At 42.1% G+C, this 18,727-nt stretch overlaps 1 protein-coding gene across 1 annotated transcript in view; it reads left to right on the forward strand.

Moving 5' to 3' along the window:
- Window positions 1-14,113, forward strand: part of CCL28 (C-C motif chemokine ligand 28) — a 36,312-nt gene extending 22,199 nt beyond the window's left edge. Inside the window, exons 6-7 of the mRNA XM_047077001.1 lie at window positions 6,522-6,648; window positions 13,432-14,113. Of these exons, the coding sequence (XP_046932957.1) occupies window positions 6,522-6,648; window positions 13,432-13,624 (320 nt within the window). The 3' untranslated portion in view covers window positions 13,625-14,113. The remainder of the gene's footprint in view (window positions 1-6,521; window positions 6,649-13,431) is intronic.
- Window positions 14,114-18,727: the final 4,614 nt, after the last annotated feature.

The following is an 18,727-nucleotide window of genomic DNA, read 5'->3' on the forward strand; positions in this document are numbered from 1 at the left end:
ATGAGACTGTCACCTGAGCTGAAGTCAGGCGCTTAACCGACTGAGCCACCCAGGCACCTCTCTCTATGTTGAGTATTTTGGAAGCAAAGGAGGAGAGCAGAGGGTGTCATCAGTTCTCTCTCCACACTTAGATTTCCACAGAAGATTGTTAAAGTAAATCATGATGTCTTCATTAAAAACATTTCCATAGGGGCGCCTGAGTGGCTCAGTCAGTTAAGCCTCTGACTGGCTGAGGTCATGATCTCACGATTTGTGAATTCTAGCCCCACATTGGGCTCTACTCTGACAGCGAATAGCCTGCTTTGGATCCTCTGTGTCCCTTTCTCTGCTCCTCCCCAGCTTGCTCTCTCTCTCTCTTTCTCAAAAATAACTGAACATTAAAAAAAAGTGTCCTCGAGATTACTGAACTTGTGTTTTTGGCATATTCCTCTTACAGTTTGCACTCACGATGTATAATTTCACCAAATTTGAATATATTCTATCTTTCCCCACATTTGTGCCTTTATACTCATTGTCTCCTCCACACCTACTGCTGTATTCAAACTCTCCGTCTTTCAAGTCCCCAGCTCAAATGCTACCTCCTTGATAAAGATGTACGTGGATCTCTGTTATAATTTTCTTTTCTGCCTGTGAATGCAGGACACTCATTCTATTTCTCACGTAGCCCTTGCCACATTCTGCCTTATGTTAGAAGTGTTTCCCCCCTACTTTGTCTCACACTTCTTATACAGTAGCAAATTGTCTTTTAATGTGGCAAAGATTAGTATAGTCTACAAAAAATTGGAGAATGATTCAAGTATTGAGTTCAATTTACTGAATACACACATCAGATGCTACCCATGGAAATTATATGGTCCGGGCTCCACTGGCTGGTGAATAGCCATTATGATGTTCCGAGTCCCCACCTTGTTGCTTAGTCAGTCATCCCACATGTTTTTCCCAGGATTCTCCAGTCCAAATATTCTTGATAATTCTCAAATTGTGGGTTGTAGAAAAAGGGCTTTTCCCTCTAGGAATCTGGGAGAGGTGGTCTGATAGGGTAGGGATGCTGGCCTCTCACGTGATCAGTGCCCCTACCTGCAGTATTATGGTGCCTCTTCTGGGCAGCTGCTGTTGACCCACTGCCTACTCACTGGTGGTTGCCTCCTTCCCCCAGAGGGCTGACCTTAGACCGGCAGGGAAATGCATCTACTGTTCTCATAAATCACCTTTTCAAAGAGATTCCCAGGTGGAGCTATTGGGATGACACACTCCAGAGTGTCCTTTCCAAAGCAAAAGGGCATGTCTGGGGCAGTTAGGAAAGGGGGTGAGGGTGGAGCGGAAAAAGCCTCACAATAAACCTCAGATCTTTGCTCGTTCATACCTCTGGGCCCTGCAGCTTTATTAAGCCCCCTCTGCAAAGCCTTCTTTCTTATTTGCAAAAATTTTCCCATATTTCCCTCAAGGAGCCCCTACTCCATCAGACGGGACTGTGTTTAAACTCCAGCTCTGAAACAAAAATAGGTTCTTTCCCGTGGGATTCCATGCTTTGTGTAGTGGTGGCCCTAGGGTGGTCTTTTGGGGAAGATGTAGTCTTCTAATCCCTGATCAGCTTGCTTCCCCAACCAAGTAACTGTATAAATTGAATTAAAACTCTGTAAATGCAGCAGAAACGCCACTTAATCCCTCTTTTCAACCTTATTGCCACCTCTAAATCTTTCCTATCTGGAAATTCTGGATCATCATTGCAATCAGAGGAAGTTGCTGACCATTCTTTGAAATGGAAATACTCTGACAGGACGCTGATCGAGAAAACCTGTAGGGGGCGCAGTTCTCCAAAAGAATCTTGGCATTGCCCTCGGCCAAACTACTCTGTTAACAGTCTACGCGGCCGAACTTTTTGAGCATTCTTCAGAGGATTCCATCTCTCCTGACTTTTTATATTTCCAGCTGCCTCAGGAGGGCACCAGTCACATCTGCCAACATGAAATAAATCTGGCCTGCCTCTTGCCTTTTGATAGTCAATCCGATTTAGGTTAAATGATCTCCAGGTGAGCCTGTCCTACCTTCATTTATGAGAAATGTAATCCAATTTACTGCTGAATTTACGTGCTTTTCTGGCTTGAAACTATTCCTTGAATTGATGTCAGCACTCCGATAACTCAAATTCCTAATCACACAGATCTGCCAGTATTTCTTAATTCCCACAATGCTTCTGAAAGCCCATTTCATATATTAAAGTCGCTTGGGTCACAACTAATAGCAGTGGTCTGAGTGTTAGCTCTCTGAAGCTAGTAACTCTTCATCTGTCTACTCCCAGGGTTTAGCTAGCGACTGAGTCTATAAGAATTTACAAGTATATGTATTTGGATATTACTCTATAAGAATTCACATAGTGATTCTTATGTAGTAAGACGGTGAATGAATGGATGGATACACGAATAAACCCAAAACTTTGGGATTTTAAAATAGTTTGACTTGGAGAATAGGCACCATAGTGTAGCTGAAGAAACAATTCATTTTAGGAGATAAATACTTTAATAAATGAAAGGACAACCAATGTTCTGTGCTCCTATAGCGCTTAAAAATGGAAACAATTCACATACCATAAAATTTACCATTTTAAAGCCTACAATTCAGTGGTTTTTTAGTATCGTCACAGAATTGTACAACCATCGCTACTATCCAATTCCAACATGTTCATGTCTCCCCCAAAAAAGACCATGTACCTGTTAACAGTCCCTCCCCACTCCCTCTAACCCCCAACTCCTGGCAACAACATCCCGTCTCTATGGATTTGCCTATCCTGGACATTTCATATAAATGGAATCACACAATATGTGGCCTTTCGAATCTGGTTTCTTTCACTTGTAACCCCATTCCACTTTACACATCAATCTGCTAACGTTTGTTTTGCTATGTTATGATTATTTGCTGACCTCCCTGCCTCCCACTGGACTATTAAACATTGCAAGAGCAGAAAGTTTGCCTTGTTTATTTCAACATTTCTAATGTTCAGGACCTGGCACAGAATGGACACTCAATAAATGCTTGATCTTCCTATTCCAGTCAGTCTGGTTTATTGGTGTTTGGATGTGACTCCATGCACACTTCTTATATGCATAACAAAATGAAAAGCCCTTTACTGCATCTAGATGCAGAGCAAAGAGGCTCTCCTCCTTAAGGCTATGAGACTAGGGTCAAGGCATTTCCCTAAGGCTCTGGAGAGGATCTGAAGGCAGCACAGAGGTTCTTGTACCATAGTTGATGAGAGTCTTGCCAGAGTATCCTTGCCCTGGTCTAAGACACCAGCTTCTATGTGTTGGACTTGGACTATGTGAGTTATACAAGCAATAAAAACATTCTTTTCTCTCCTACCCCAGTGCTCTGGACACACAGTTCCTTCTACTTGGACTGTTCCACTCCCTTTCTCAATCAGGTTAATTTTTACTCCACTTTTAGAATTGAGTCCAAACTGATGCCTACCTTGTCTTTCCTATTCAGAGTTAATTTCTCTAACTTTCTGTGTTTCTATAGGACTTGGTTCAGATTTCCATAGCGTTGGAGGTTTAAAAAAATACAAATATTGCATGCCAGTTAAAAAGTTGCCCCCCCTCTGGAAGTGGTCTTTGCTTATAAATTCGGGCATATATAATTCCATAATTTTTCCTCTGTGTATGTGTCACATTCTTTTTATAAAAATGGGGTCATTTATAGTTATTATACTGAAACTAGCTTTTCTCCCATAACAATAAAACAATAAATTGTGGATATTCATATATCTTAGTGCGTACACACACACACACACCCCTCATCCTTTATTCCATTTGGATGTACTATTACTTATTTGTTGGTAGACATTTAGATGGTCTCTAATTTTTTGCTATAGTGAACAGCTGTGCATATGTCTTTATGACTTGTGGGAGCCTTTTGGAAGAACAGAATTCTGTAAGTTCAATTATAGTGGGCTAAGAGGGTTGTATCCTAAGCATTTAATTCTAAATGTGCCTCCACTACTATAGCCTCTTGAGGACACGGACATACTGTTATATTTATTCTTGTATCCCCCACTTACTGGCATTGTGCCTAGAACATTTTACCTGCACAATAAATATTGTTGAGTAATTAATGAATAGGTGAATAAATGAATAATAATGGAAAGTTTTGATGCTCAAAAAGTGAGTCACATAAACATTCTTAACTTCATATTCAGCTCCTCTACTCCATAGTTGTGAGGGACCTGATGTTTCCATGTGGACAAAGCATGGATATTGAGATTTTCCCCTATCCTAAGGGTAGGTGCCTCTATTGTTTAGAGCTGACACTATGAAGAGGTCAAAACATTTCTTTTAGCACCTAACTCAGGAGCTAATTTCTGTTATCATGAGGCTGCCACCTGCACCCACTGTCGGCTGTAATTTCTAAAAAATATTTTTAAAATTCACTGCCCACTTGGTGGACTGGGAAGCATAGGAGAATACCGTGTGCATGTGGCATGTAGGAGTTTGCAGATACACGTTTTAACTTTTTTTTTTTTAATGTTTATTTATTTTTGGGACAGAGAGAGACAGAGTGCAAGTGGGGGAGGGGCAGAGAGAGAGGGAGACACAGAATCTGAAACAGGCTCCAGGCTCTGAGCTGTCAGCACAGAGCCCGATGCGGGGCTCGAACGCACGAACCGTGAGATCATGACCTGAGCCGAAGTCGGACGCTTAACCGACTGAGCCACCCAGGCGCCCCCAGATACACGTTTTAGTAGGGGATCGGATTCCCTTTCATATTTGTGTTGCCCTCCTTACATCTGGGTAACGTAAGCTCCTCCTACCTTGACCTCCTTCTCCAGTCACTCTGCACCTTAATGCATTTTGCTTATCACTGCAAGATGGATTTTCCTAAAACTCTTCTCCTTTCCCAAATCTTTAATGATCCCCATTTCGTAAAAGATAAACCTCCTTAGACTGACATTCAGGGCCTCATTGGTGTGACCTCAGTCTATCTTTTGAACCATATCCCCAATAGCTTACCTTCCTAGCTACTCATTTCAAACAGTGTGGTCTATTTTTCTCCATTCCCTAAATACATCTTGGTCTTTCCTATCTCGGAATTCTTGACCATGCGCTTTATTTAGTCTTGACAAGTCTTCATTTTCTCCACCTATCCAAATTCTTAAAGATTCATCCAAGTCCTTCCCTGGTAGGAAACTTCAAACCTGTTCCAGGGACCCGTGTGGTCTCTCTCTTCTAAACTGTGTGGGACACTCTGTCAACCTCACTTCTTTCAACTCGAATCAGGTCCGTCTTCAACCCTGCTAGCATCGTTGTCTGGAGCTATTTTTCATCTCTTCACTTGTTTTGTGTCTTTGTGTGAACTTAATGTTTTATCTTCCCCAAATACAGTGTAAGTTCTAAAAGGGAGAGACATGTCCTGTCCCAGGTCTGCATTCACAGAGCCCTCAGTGAGTGTGTGCGCCTTGCTTGAGTGGATTAGCATTCTGTTTCTCTGGAATCTACAAAGAGAGCCAGGACCAGGTCGTTGTCTATTTGTTGTTTGTTGTCTTTACTTTTTGTTTTTAAATTCCAGCAGAGTTAACATGCAGTGTTGTATTAGTTTCAGGTGTATAATATCGTGATCCAGCCATTCCATACATCACCCAGTTTCTCATCACAACAAGTGCACTCCTTAATCCCCATCACTTATTTCATCGTCTCCCCACTCCCTTCCCTCTGGTAACCATCAGTTTGTTCTCGATAGTCAAGAGTCTGTTTCTTGGCTTGTCTCTCTCTCTCTCTGTCTCTGTCTCTCTCTCTCTTTACCTTTGCTCATTTGTTTTGTTTCTTAAATTCCACATATGAGTGAAATCATATGGTATTTGTCTTTCTCTGACTGACTTATTTCACTTCGCATTATACTCTGTAGCTCTACCCATGTCATTGCAAATGGCAATATTTCATTCCTTTTTATGGCCAAATAATATCCCATTGTATATACATATACTGCTTCTTCTTTATCCACTCATCTATTGATGGACACCTGGGCTGCTTCCATAATTTGGCTATTGTAAATAAGGCTGCTAGAAACATAGAGGTGCATGTATCCCTTTGAATTAGTGTTTTTGTATTTTTCAGGTGAATACCCAGTAGCGTGATTGATTACTGGATCATAAGATATTTCTATTTTTAACTTTTTGAGGAACCTCCATATTGTTTTCCATAGTGGCTGCACCAGTTTGTCTTCCAACCAACAGTGCATGAGGGCTCCTTTTTCTCCACATCCTTGCCAACACTTGTTGTTTCTTGTGTTGTTGATATTAGCCATTCTGATTGGTGTGAGGTGATATCTCATTGTATTTTTGATGTGCATGTCCCTGATGAGTGATGTTGAGCCTCTTCTCATGTGTCTGTTGGCCATCTGGATATCTTCTTTGGAGAAATGTCTGTTTCTATCTTCTGCCCATTTTTAAATTGGATTATTTGTTTTTTGGCATCCAGGCCGTTGTTCTATGAATTGTAAGATGTAACATTTTCTTTCTTTTCTTCTTTTAGCCATACTTCCCATTGCCTCCAGCTGTTGCACTGAGGTTTCACGTCATATTTCCAGAAGGCTTCTGGAGAGAGTGAATATATGTCGCATTCAGAGAGCTGATGGGGATTGTGACTTGGCTGCTGTCATGTGAGTGCCCTGCCTCAGGGAGGTCTAAAACTGTCCAGTGATCATTTCTCAGCCAGTGAGCAGTAGGTTGGGAAGGCTTTGCCTGAGTGCAACATACAAGCGATCATTCAAACGAAGGGGGGAAGAGTAAATACTCCACCTTTCCGGCACCAGGCTCCCTGGAGTGAGCACACAGTCTCTGAGTACCTGCATGTTCAGAGCCCCACACTGGCCTCTGCTGCCCCTACTGCAGTGCTGTGATTCAGGATAAATATCTTCAGTCACTGGACAATGTGCATGACTTTTCTAAACAAAACTAGGCACACTCTGGGTAAAAGAACAAAACAAAAAGAAAAACAGAAGCTGACTCTATTTTATTTTGTGACTTTAACTGTAGCCTTTTCCAGGCAAGTATACAGGTTGCTGTCTTTTTTACTCTCTGAATTCCTCATGGGTATATACAAGGTTCAAAGAGGTAGCACCTCACACCTGTCAGAATAGCTAAAATTAACAACACAGGAAACAACAGGTGTTGGCAAGGATGTAGAGAAAGGGGAACCCTCTTGCACTGCTGGTGGGAATGCAAACTGGTGCAACCACTCTGGAAAACAGTGTGGAGTTTCCTCGGAAAGTTAAAAATAGAAGTACCCTACGACCCAGCAATTGCACTACTAGGTATTTATCCAGAGAATGCACACCCGCTGCTTCAAAGGGGCACATGCACCTCAGTGTTTACAGCAGCGCTGTGAACAATTGCCAAAGTATGGAAAGAGCCCCCTATGTCCATCGACTAATGAATAAAGATGTGGCGTATATACAATGGGATATATTTGGCTATCAAAAGGAATGAAATCTTGCCATTTGCAACAATGTGGATGGAGCTAGAATGTAGTATGCTAAGTGAAGTAAGTCAGTCAGAGAAAGACAAATACCATATGATTTCACACATAGGTGGAATTTTAGAAACAAAACAGGTGAATATAGGGGAAGGAAAAAAAAAGAGAGGGAAGCAAACCATAAGAGACTCTTAACTGTAGAGAACAAACTGAGGGTTTGTGGAGGGAATTGGGTAGGGGATGGGCTAAATGGGTGATGGGTATTAAGGAGGGCACCTGTTGTGATGAGCACTTACATATAACACTGGGTGAGAAATCACTAAATTCTACTCCTGAAACCAGTACTACACTGTATGCTGACTAAGTAGAATTTAAACAAAACTTGAAAAAATGGGGGCGCCTGGGTGGCTCAGTCAAAGCATCCGGCTTGGGCTCAGGTCACGAACTCATGGTTTGTGGGTTTGAGCCCCACGTTGGGCTCTGTGCTGAGAGTTCAGAACCTAGAGCCTGCTTCAGATTCTATCTCCCTTTCTCTCTGTTCCTCCACCACTCAACTCTGTCTCTGTCTCTCTCTCTCCAAAATAAATAAAGATTAAAAATGTTTTTTTAAGCTTGAAAAAACAAACAGAAGTATAGAGATGTCTGTACCTGTCACATGCAATCAAGCATGAATGCTCATCTTTGCTCTTGATTCTGGGCTGTTGGCTCATGGTGAACCCTTTCACCCTTACCTCTGGCTCAGTTATTAAAAATTTTAGATTTCTGTGTTCTTCATGTCTCCATAGAAACTTTAAAACCAAATCTGGATTCTGACAACAATGCTGTGAGGAAGGCGTACATTATCTCCATGTCACACAGGATAGAGCTGTGGCTGAGGAGATTACACGGTTAACCTGGGTGACGTACAGCTAGAGAATGGCAGAGATGGGTTGTGAATCAGGTCTTTCCATTAGGAACACCACATGCCTCAAAGATCTCTCAAAAGTGATGATGCAACCAACCATAAAATGCTCTCTCCAAACTTCATGGATTCTGTTTAAATTCTAGTTTAAATTCCACTTATGGCTGCAGGGGGTGCTAATGAGCCATTTGGTATCCCTTCTTTTAGCTCCAAATAAGGCCATTGCTTATGCCTGAGTTCCTGAGTCACTGAGAAGCTTCTTTATTTATTCAATGAATTCAACAAATAGTTATTGATTAACATTTATGTACCAAGCACCATTCTATCCTCAGCTTGCGCTGGGGATGCACCAGTGACACAAAACAGACTATGCCCTCCTGCCGTCCCCAGAGATTCTATTCAGCTGGGTCCTACAGACCATTCTCTGAGATTTAAGATACATTTTTATTTCCCTTTCAGAGGAATCCATCCTTACCCAACTTTGAAAAACACTGCTCCAAGACAGGATTCTTAGTCAAAGGAAGAGGGGTGCCTGGGTGGCTCAGTGGGTTAAGCATCCCACTCTTGATTTTGGCTAGGTCATGATCTCACGGTTTGTGGGAAAGAGTCCTGTGTCAGGCTCTGTACTGTCAGCACAGATTCTAGGATTGCCTCTCTCTCTGCCCCTCTCCCACCCTCAAAAAAAAAAAAAAAATTAGAAAGCACTTGATTTTAATTAAAGGGAAACTATGAAGCCAATATCTTGGATCTAAAAATGCTTACTGTTGGGATGCCTGGGTGGCTCAGTCGGTTAAGCATCAGACTTCAGCTCAGGTCATGATCTCACGGTTTGTGGGTTCAAGGGCCAGGTTGGGCTCTGTGCTGACAGCTCAGAGCCTGGAGCCTGCTTCAGATTCTGTCTCTCCCTCTCTCTCTGCTCCTTCCCCGCTTGTGCTCTCTCTGTCTCTCAAAAATAAACCATAAAAAAAAAAAAAACTTTATTAAAGTACAGGTTTGTAAATTGGTCTCTCTGTGCTATAAGACAACTGAAAAATAGATTAGTTATGACCTCATCTCACATAAGATGAATTTGACTAGGTGGTGTTTTTAAATCATAAATTACAGATCTTCTTTGTTGTTTTTTTCTGACATTCAACATAAATAAAGTTCTCTTGTTTTCAAATTGTTTTACTACAGAGCATGTCTTTACTTATCTAAAATGTAGTCCCTTAACTTTGAATATATAGGTTCGAGAATAGTATTTTAGATGCAGAAAACATGGCAAGTGTTGGCAATACAACTCACAAAAAGCATTTATTATTAACCACAACTAACTAATATAAATTAGCTTATGGTGAACTCACTAGATTTCTTTCCTTTTCCTTTTCTGCCTAGAATAGGTCCTTTATTTCATACCCTATAAGTGATCATTGTAATTTTTGTTCTCTGAGAGAGGAGTTTGTTTAAATCCTTCTACAGTGACTTCATTAAAGAGCTTTGGGCAGTTTCTAAACATAAATACAGTGCAAAGTTGTTTGTCTTGGGCAGAGGGCTGAGGTTTTGAAGCTCACAGATACTATCTGTTGGGAGAAAACTTGGGGTTATTAAAGTTGTCTGGGAGGCTTGAGTATTTTTTCAGAAGTGATTGTTGAGGGGCTATTCTGCTTGGGGGAAAGGGGAAAGAAAAAAGGTTTAGGGAACAATTACAGGTTTAATCTCTATGGCGGGGCCAACCCCATCGGTCCATTGGCCGGTCCCTAGCTACTCTCTTTTGGGCAAAAGAACCAGGGATCAGCTTTATGGTTTCTTAGAGCCCAAACTCTCCACCAGAGAGTACACAATGCGGGGGGGGGGGGGGGCAGTGCCCATCAGAATACCATGGAGTTGGGGGTGGCTGAGGGAGTGTGGAATAGACCATCTCCTTGTCTAGCATGATGGCCTCGTCTCTTTTTATCCTGAGATGGAATACACAGGGGACAGAGTGCAGTGTAAGCAGTCTTCAAACTTTGGGATTTGAAAACATCGTAGAATCTCGAATTTGGGAGCTGTGTTCCGGTAGCTGATCTTTTCCCATTGTATTACATTGAGAGTTTGAGGCCCAACTGGGCAGGCCTTTGAAAGGGTCCTGGGGTGCCTGGGTGGCTTAGTTAGTTAAGCGGCCAACTCTTGATTTCGACTCAGGTCATGATCTCACGGTTTGTGAGTTCAAGCCCTGCATCAGGCTCTGTGCATACAGCTAGGAGCCTGGAGCCTGCTTTGGATTCTGTGTCTCCCTCTCTCTGCTCCTCCCCCACTCGCTCTCTTGCTTGCTCTCTCTCAAAAATAAATGTTAGCAAAAATTTAAAGAGAAAGAAAGGAAGGAAACAGTCTTGCATGGTAGCTGCTGCTGCCTGTTTTCCTGGGGATCTCCACTTCCCTGGTCCCCTGTCTGTGTTGCCCCCATCTGGTGCCCCCTTCAGCCCCAGTGCCTGTGCCCCTCATGGGAGTGCCTCATTCCTCATGGAGTAAGGGAATTGAGTGCTAGTTCCCTCCTGCATAACCTGCGGGCTTATCTGGTTGTCCGTGGAGCCATTCTCCACTGGATGTCTGCTCAGGTCCTTGCTGACACCACACAGAAGGGAGAGGGTTTTAGTCCTTTGGGAAAGATAGGGGAGCTTCGACTCTTTCTTGTTCCTCCACTGAATGCTACAGCCAGGTTCTCTTCTATCACAGCCAAAGGGAAAACAGCTGGCCACAGGGAGAGGGCGCTTTCCTTTGGAAGACCTCTCAATGTAATACACTTAGAGAATGTATTGTCTTCCTATCGGGAAGCCTCACTTCTTTCAAATTAATATTCCCACATGCTGGCTTGATTATACTTCAGCTCATTCAGACATTGTCCCAACTCTCCTTCATTTTGAGTCCCCACATTAGTGGATGATCCCTCTTGGGTCACCTGGGGAAATGGCAGCCTACCTTCAAACCCCTGTTTCTTCTCCCAATAACACAACAGGAGTTCACTTGATCCAGGCATGTTGTGTATGTAGAGCCGGCAAGAACCGTGACATTTAACAAGAACTAAATGGCACCTGATGGCAAGTTAAAAGTCACAAAATGTTTTGTCACAAATTCTTCCAGTTATGAGAAACTGTGAATGCTGCTTTAGGGTTCTCCCACCCCAAGGTCAAGATGAAAACGAAAACATCTCAGGTGGGGTGTAGATCTATAGTATATTAAAATGTTACATATCATCTCCTTTCTGAAACTCTTCTCCTTTGGCCTCCATTGCCCTACACTTTTCTGATTCCCCTCTTATACTAAATGCTCTTTCTTAGTTGTTCTTACCTCCCCTTGCTCTTTTTCATCCCTAAATATAGGTATGTCCCAAGTTCTTCTCTTCAAAAAGTTTTCTCTTTGTGTCTTTAGTTATCGTACCTGCTGTCATGGCTTTGACTATATTCTCTATAAGACAACTACCCCATAACCATCTCTTTATATCTGATTACTCTCCTAAATGCAGACTTACTTTTTTTTTTTTTTTTGCCTATCAGACACCTTACAAGCACCTTATGCTAGTACATTTCAAAGGGGAACTTTTCATCTCCTGCCCAGAAGCTTCAACTTCTGACCCCAACATCAATCCAGGCTTCCGGGAATGGAGTTTCAAACTCACCTTCAAACCCTTCCTCTTCCTCATCCTCCAGTGTTTGATGAGTTGATAAGTCATTTTTATTTGATTTTCCAGTTTTCTCATGTTTGGTGTTCTTGTTCTATTTCTACTGCCACCACCCAGTTCAGGCCATATTTGTCTTCTGCAGTAGCCCTTTCTTTCTTTCTTTTTTAATGTTTTAAAAATGTTTATTTATTTTTGAGAGACAGAGACAGAGTGCAAGTGGAGGAGGGGCAGAGAGAGAGGGAGACACAGGATCTGAAGCAGACTCCAGGCTCTGAGCTGTTGGCACAGAGCCCGATGTGGGGCTTGAACCCACAAACTTCGAGATATGACCTGAGCTGAAGTTGGACGCTTAACCGCTTAACTGACAGCCACCCAGGCGCCCCTGCAGTAGCCTTTTAAATGGTTTCTGTCTATTCTTTTCCTACTTCGACCTTTACCACATACTGTTTTGAGACAAATCTGTGTTCAGTCTTGTCACTTCCTTTCTTGAAAATCTTCTCTCTCTCTTCACTGCCTACCAAATAAAGTTTAAATTCTCTAACATGCCCTTTAAAAGCCTCCATCAACCTGCTGTGATGTATCTTTCCAGGCTTCTTTCTCATCACCTGCCATGCTTTATCCAGGCCATGTGCTATTCCCTAAACACACTCCCTCCTTCCTGCATCTGCACATTTTAAAAATTATTATTAAAATGTTAACAAATGCCTAGAATATTTTAGTTGATTGTTTTGTTGGAAACAAAACCAGACTGTTCTTATTTGGAACAATTTTCACTTCATCTCTATAATTAATTACTGAATTCCTACTGAACAAGGCCTTTTCAAGACAGTTCCAGACTATTCCTCCTTCGAGGAGCATAACACCACAGGACGAGGAGAAGCTTTGAAACAAAAAGTCAAATGAAAGACAGCATAAGTTAAGTGCCAGAAGAGAGGTAATGCTGAGAGACTCAAAGGGAAAAAAGGGCATTTAGCTGAGAGAATCTAGAAAAACTTTACCGAGATGTTTGAGATGGGCAGTGAGGTATGAATTGCTTTTGGTGGGTGAAGCTCGGGGTCAGGAAAGACAATCATTTTTACTACTTTCCCTCGTTCCTTCTTTCCTCCCCCTCCTCCTCCCCCCACTTCTCCTCCCCCTCCTCCTCCTCCTCCTCCTCCCCTCCTCTTCTCTCCTCTCCTCTCCTCTCCTCTCCTCTCCTCTCCTCTCCACCCCACCTTCCCTTCCACCCCCTCTCCCCCCCTCAGATTCCTTCTTCTCTTTTTAATACTGATGTTTGAGGAACTGCAGGCAGAGGTATAGTAAAGATTCATCCTGGTGGTACTCAGTCTCTAAAAATACACTGTGTCTAAAAGTGGGAACTGCCTAGAAGTCACTAAATTTTTACTTACTTGCACTTTCTATCCGTGATTTTGTTTTTCTTCCCTTCTCGGCAGCCTTCACATCAGGCGCAGGAGGGTCTGCGTCAGCCCGCACAGTCACATTATTAAGCAGTGGATGAAAGAACAAGAGGCCAAGAAAAAAGCTAAAGGCAACCTTTGCCACAAGAAGAAACAGGACGGCAAGAGGAACAGCAAAGGGGCACATCAGGGGAAACCCGAAACCCATGGCTATAAAACTCCTTATTAAAGCGTTTACAAATGAATCCACGCAGACAGTTCCTGAAGTGAACTTGGCCATCGGTTGCTTATAAATGTATCACATCAAATATTCCTTATTGAGAGACAGCAGGGCAAAACAAAATATGTTTTTTAAAGGAACAATTATACAGGATACAAATGTAACCAATATTATACTCATCTGAAAATGAAATGAAAAGATACTTCTCTTTATACAATGTTTTAAGAGCAGCATACAGATAGAATTTCTCCAACTTTTGTATTAGGAAGGTTTGCAAACATACAGAGAAGTTGAAAGATTAGCACAATGAATTTCACCTAGATTAATAACTGCTAATATTTTGCCACGTTTATTTACTCTCTTCTATCTTTGCTTGTGTGTATAAAACATTTTATATATAAATATGTAATTTTTTTGCTAAACCATTTGAAAACAAGTTGCAAACATCATGATACTTCACTTCTAATTTTTTTATGTTACAACTTAACATCCCTCAATAATAAAGACATTTTGTATGTATGTAATCATGTTATCAGGTTTATGTCTAAAATATTAACATTTGATGTATTCCACCTTTAAATTTCCCCAACTATTTCCAGAGCATAATTTTTTTAATTTATTTTTTAATGTTTATTTATTTTTGAGACAGAGAGAGACAGAGCATGAACGGGGGAGGGTCAGAGAGAGAGGGGGAGACACAGAATTTGAAGCAGGCTCCAGGCTCTGAGCTGTCAGCACAGAGCCCGACGCGGGGCTCGAACTCATAGACCGTGAGATCGTGACCTGAGCTGAAGCCGGAAGCTCAACTGACCGAGCCATCCAGGCACCCCTCCAGAGCATAAATTTTTTTAAAAAAATTTGGTCGGGGGTGGGGGGGGACCTGGGTGGCTCAGTGGGTTGAGCATTCGACTTCAGCTCAGGCCATGATCTTGCCTTCTGCTAGTTCAAGTCCTGTCTTGGGCTCTGTGCTGACAGCTTGGACCCTGGAATGTGCTTCTGAGTCTGTGTCTCCAAAATTTTTTTTACTGTTTATTCATTTTTGAGAGACAGAGCGTGAGCAAAGAGAGGGAGACACAGAATTGGAAGCAGGCTTCTGTCTCTGAGCTGTCAGCACAGAGCCCAAAGCTGGGCCTCAACTCATGAACCGCGTGATCATGACCTGAGCTGAAGTCAGACACTTAACCGACTGAGCCATCCAGGCGCCCTTCAGAGCATAAATTCTGTATAGGTTTTTTAATCAATCAAGATTCACATATTGTAACTAATGTTGACATTTTTTTAGTATCTTTTATTAGAAGAAAGTCCCTCTGCTTTTTTTCTTTTCTTTCTTCCCATGGCACAGACTTTTTAAAAGAGAGTCTCGGGCAGAATCTGTTCCACATTCTGGGTTAGCCTGTTTCCTCACGACCACATTCAGGTTTAACATTTTCGGTAAGAAAGAATGCTTTCTATGTGAGTTTGTATATTTCTTATTGCATTACTTAGAGTTTGTGAACATTGGCGTTCATTTTCTACATAGAAACGTTTTAACTGAATATCACTTTAATATCACATCTAGTTTAACTACTGTTGTTTGGATTGATAAATTCTGATCCTGCTTTGCTCAGGAAACCATCTGCTTCCCACACTGAGTTCTTGGATCACTAGGGAGGGATCCAGAGTTGGAACCTATGTGGAATGATTTTACACTCTCCTCAACCAGGAGCCCTGTATCTTTTAACTCCTGGCCCATCTTCCCCACGCCTTGTGGGTGGATCCCACTGTATGGCTCATCTTTTGGCCTCCTTGTCCACAGAGGCTTCCAGATGCAGAGTAAGACCTACTTTTCATAAATAACCATCAGATGGCAGGAACACAGTGTCCATTTTACCAGGTGTCCAGTGTCCTGTGCCTCCCTGCTGGCCAGTTCCAAGCAGCGGTGTTGCCAGGCTGACTCGGAGGTGATAAAGGGTCACAAGGAAGTGCTGAGCCTGATGTAGGTTAGAATATCAAGTGGCTGTTGTCTGATTCCCCTCATGGACACTAATTTAGCATGTGATTTCTTTATTCTCACCAACAATCCTTTGAGCTTTGTATTGATATTTCTACTTTGTGGATGGAGAAATCTGGAGCTCACGGAGATAAAATGATTTGCCCAAGATCATGCAGGAAGTGGCAGAGACAAGCCTTGTGCCCGGGCCTCCAGACCCTCCTCGGTTCTATCACCCCCAGCAGTGGACCCTAGAAGATGTGGACAAGGAGGTGGGGCAGAGGGAGAGAAATTTAGATAAAGATCTATGTATCTGGTGCCTCACAAAGGGCTCAGAGATGCCAGCTGACAATTTTACCTGGAAGCCTGGTATTAAAACATGCTGCTACTGGCATTGCTGGTGCAGATACCGGCGACAGCTCCCTTGGTAGGTTCAAACAGGCCCCAACCTGATTTTACTGGGTTTCACACTCCTGGGCAGAGTGGAGGAGATGGCACACTGTAGCCTCTGTTGCAAAATCTCCCTCAGCAACTTGTTCTTTTCAACTTAAAGATGGATTTTGTAAAAACAAACAAAAAAACAGCATTCTTCCACTCAAATCCATCATGCTTTAAAATTTCTTTTTCAACATTTATTTATTTTTGAGAGACCTAGAGTGAGCCGGGGAGGGGCAGAGAGAGAGGGAGACACAGAACCCGAACCAGGCTCCAGGCTCTGAGCTGTCAGCACAGAGCCCGATGCAGGGTTGGAACTCAACGAAGCGCCAGACCATGACCTGAGCGGAAGGAAGTTGGGGAAGGAAGTTGGGCGCTTAACCCACTGAGCCACCCAGGGCGCCCCCCATCAGGCTTTTTAATATGCTAATATGATCCTGAGGAAAATGGTTCCTAAATGTCTTAGCCTGTTCAGGCTGCTATAATTCCAGAGACAAGGCGGCTTATACACAACAAACATATATTTCTCAGCCTCTCTAGAGGCTGGCAAGTCCTGGATTCGGTATCTGGCGAAAGCCCTCTTCTGGTTGCAGACGGCTGACTTCTCCCTGTGTCCTTACAAGGTGGGAAAGACCGGGGGTGGGGGGGGGGGGGTCTCTGAACTTCTTTTATCAGGCACAAAGCCCATTCATGACAGTTCCAGCCCCATGATCTCAGCACCTCCCAAAGGCCCCACTTTCCACTCCCATCCTCTTCTGGGGGTTAGATTTCAACACATGGACTCTAGGGGGACACAAATATTCAAACCACAGCACTAAATATTCCTTTTTAGCTGTGTAGTACTATCATCCAGGGTCCTCAAATTACAGGTTTTAAAAGCTGAAGAAAGCCACATTAAAGAAAAAAATGATAAAGTAATATGAGGCTAACTTAAAAATAAATCACAAGTTTTTAAATTAGTCCTAATACGAAAAACAAATAACCCAGTGAAGAAATGGGCAGAAGACATGAATAGACACTTCTCTAAAGAAGACATCCAGATGGCCAACAGGCACATGAAAAGATGTTCAGCGTCGCTCCTTATCAGGGAAATACAAATCAAAACCACACTCAGGTATCACCTCACGCCAGTCAGAGTGGCCAAAATGAACAAATCAGGAGACTATAGATGCTGGAGAGGATGTGGAGAAACGGGAACCCTCTTGCACTGTTGGTGGGAATGCAAATTGGTGCAGCCGCTTTGGAAAGCAGTGTGGAGGTTCCTCAGAAAATTAAAAATAGACCTACCCTATGACCCAGCAATAGCACTGCTAGGAATTTACCCAAGGGATACAGGAGTACTGATGCATAGGGGCACTTGTACCCCAATGTTCATAGCAGCACTCTCAACAATAGCCAAATTATGGAAAGAGCCTAAATGTCCATCAACTGATGAATGGATAAAGAAATTGTGGTTTATATACACAATGGAATACTACGTGGCAATGAGAAAAAATGAAATATGGCCTTTTGTAGCAACGTGGATGGAACTGGAGAGTGTGATGCTAAGTGAAATAAGCCATACAGAGAAAGACAGATACCATATGGTGTCACTCTTATGTGGATCCTGAGAAACTTAACAGGAACCCATGGGGGAGGGGAAGGAAAAAAAAAAAAAAAAAAAAGGACGTTAGAGTGGGAGAGAGCCAAAGCATAAGAGACTGTTAAAAACTGAGAACAAACTGAGGGTTGATGGGGGGTGGGAGGGAGGGGCGGGTGGGTGATGGGTATTGAGGAGGGCACCTTTTGGGATGAGCACTGGGTGTTGTATGGAAACCAATTTGTCAATAAACTTCATATAAAAAAAAAAAAGAATTGTAGCTATAAAGAAGGAAAAAAAAATAAAACTAATTTACCAAAAAAAAAATAAATAAATAAATAAATAAATAAATTAGTCCTAATAATCAACATTGATGAAAAGTCAGGATAAAATACAAACATTGGTTAAATGGTAAAATTTCCAGTTATAAAATATAAAAGTTTTGGAGATGAAAATTACAGCATAGGGAATATAGTCAATAAATTTTTTTTTTTTGAAAAAAACAATCGGTCTCTAAGTCTCTCTGCTAACAATTTGGATTATTTAAAATTTTATCTCTCTTACCAGTGCAGATCCAGAGTTCTACACAGTTTGGGGGCAGTTATAATGACAGTAGGTTATAGGCTATATTTAAAAAAAAATTTTTTTTTTTTTTACATTTATTTATTTTTGAGAAACAGAGTGAGACAAAGCATGAGCAGGGGAGGGGCAGAGAGAGAAGGAGACAAGACTGTGAGACAGGCTCCAGGCTCTGAGCAAGGGGTCAGTACAGATAGGCTATATTTTTTAAATGCAATTTTGTTGCAATGCGGGTAAGCGAAACTTTGTATGAGGACCGCTTGCCTGGAGAGCAGCCTCTTAAAGAAATTCTGTTTTATAGGCTATCACACTTTACTAAAACATTATTATATAACCATTGCTGTTATCTTTCCTATATGAATAGATCACCCAGGTTAACCCCTAAGTTTTTTTTCTGAGGTTACCTTTTTATAAAGCACTGCAAGTGTGTAGTAAAAAAAAATCTAAAGTTCAGCAGAATTTATAATTAAAAACATTCTCTCACTGTGTCCTCCCTATTTCCAGATTTACTTCTTTTTTTTTTAAAGTTTATTTATTTTTGGGGGGGGGG

The sequence above is a fragment of the Lynx rufus genome, unplaced genomic scaffold, assembly GCF_022079265.1.
Source record: "Lynx rufus isolate CCGP_SWC_20201006 ecotype Redwood Valley unplaced genomic scaffold, mLynRuf1.p SCAF_1, whole genome shotgun sequence".
NCBI lineage: Eukaryota > Metazoa > Chordata > Mammalia > Carnivora > Felidae > Lynx > Lynx rufus.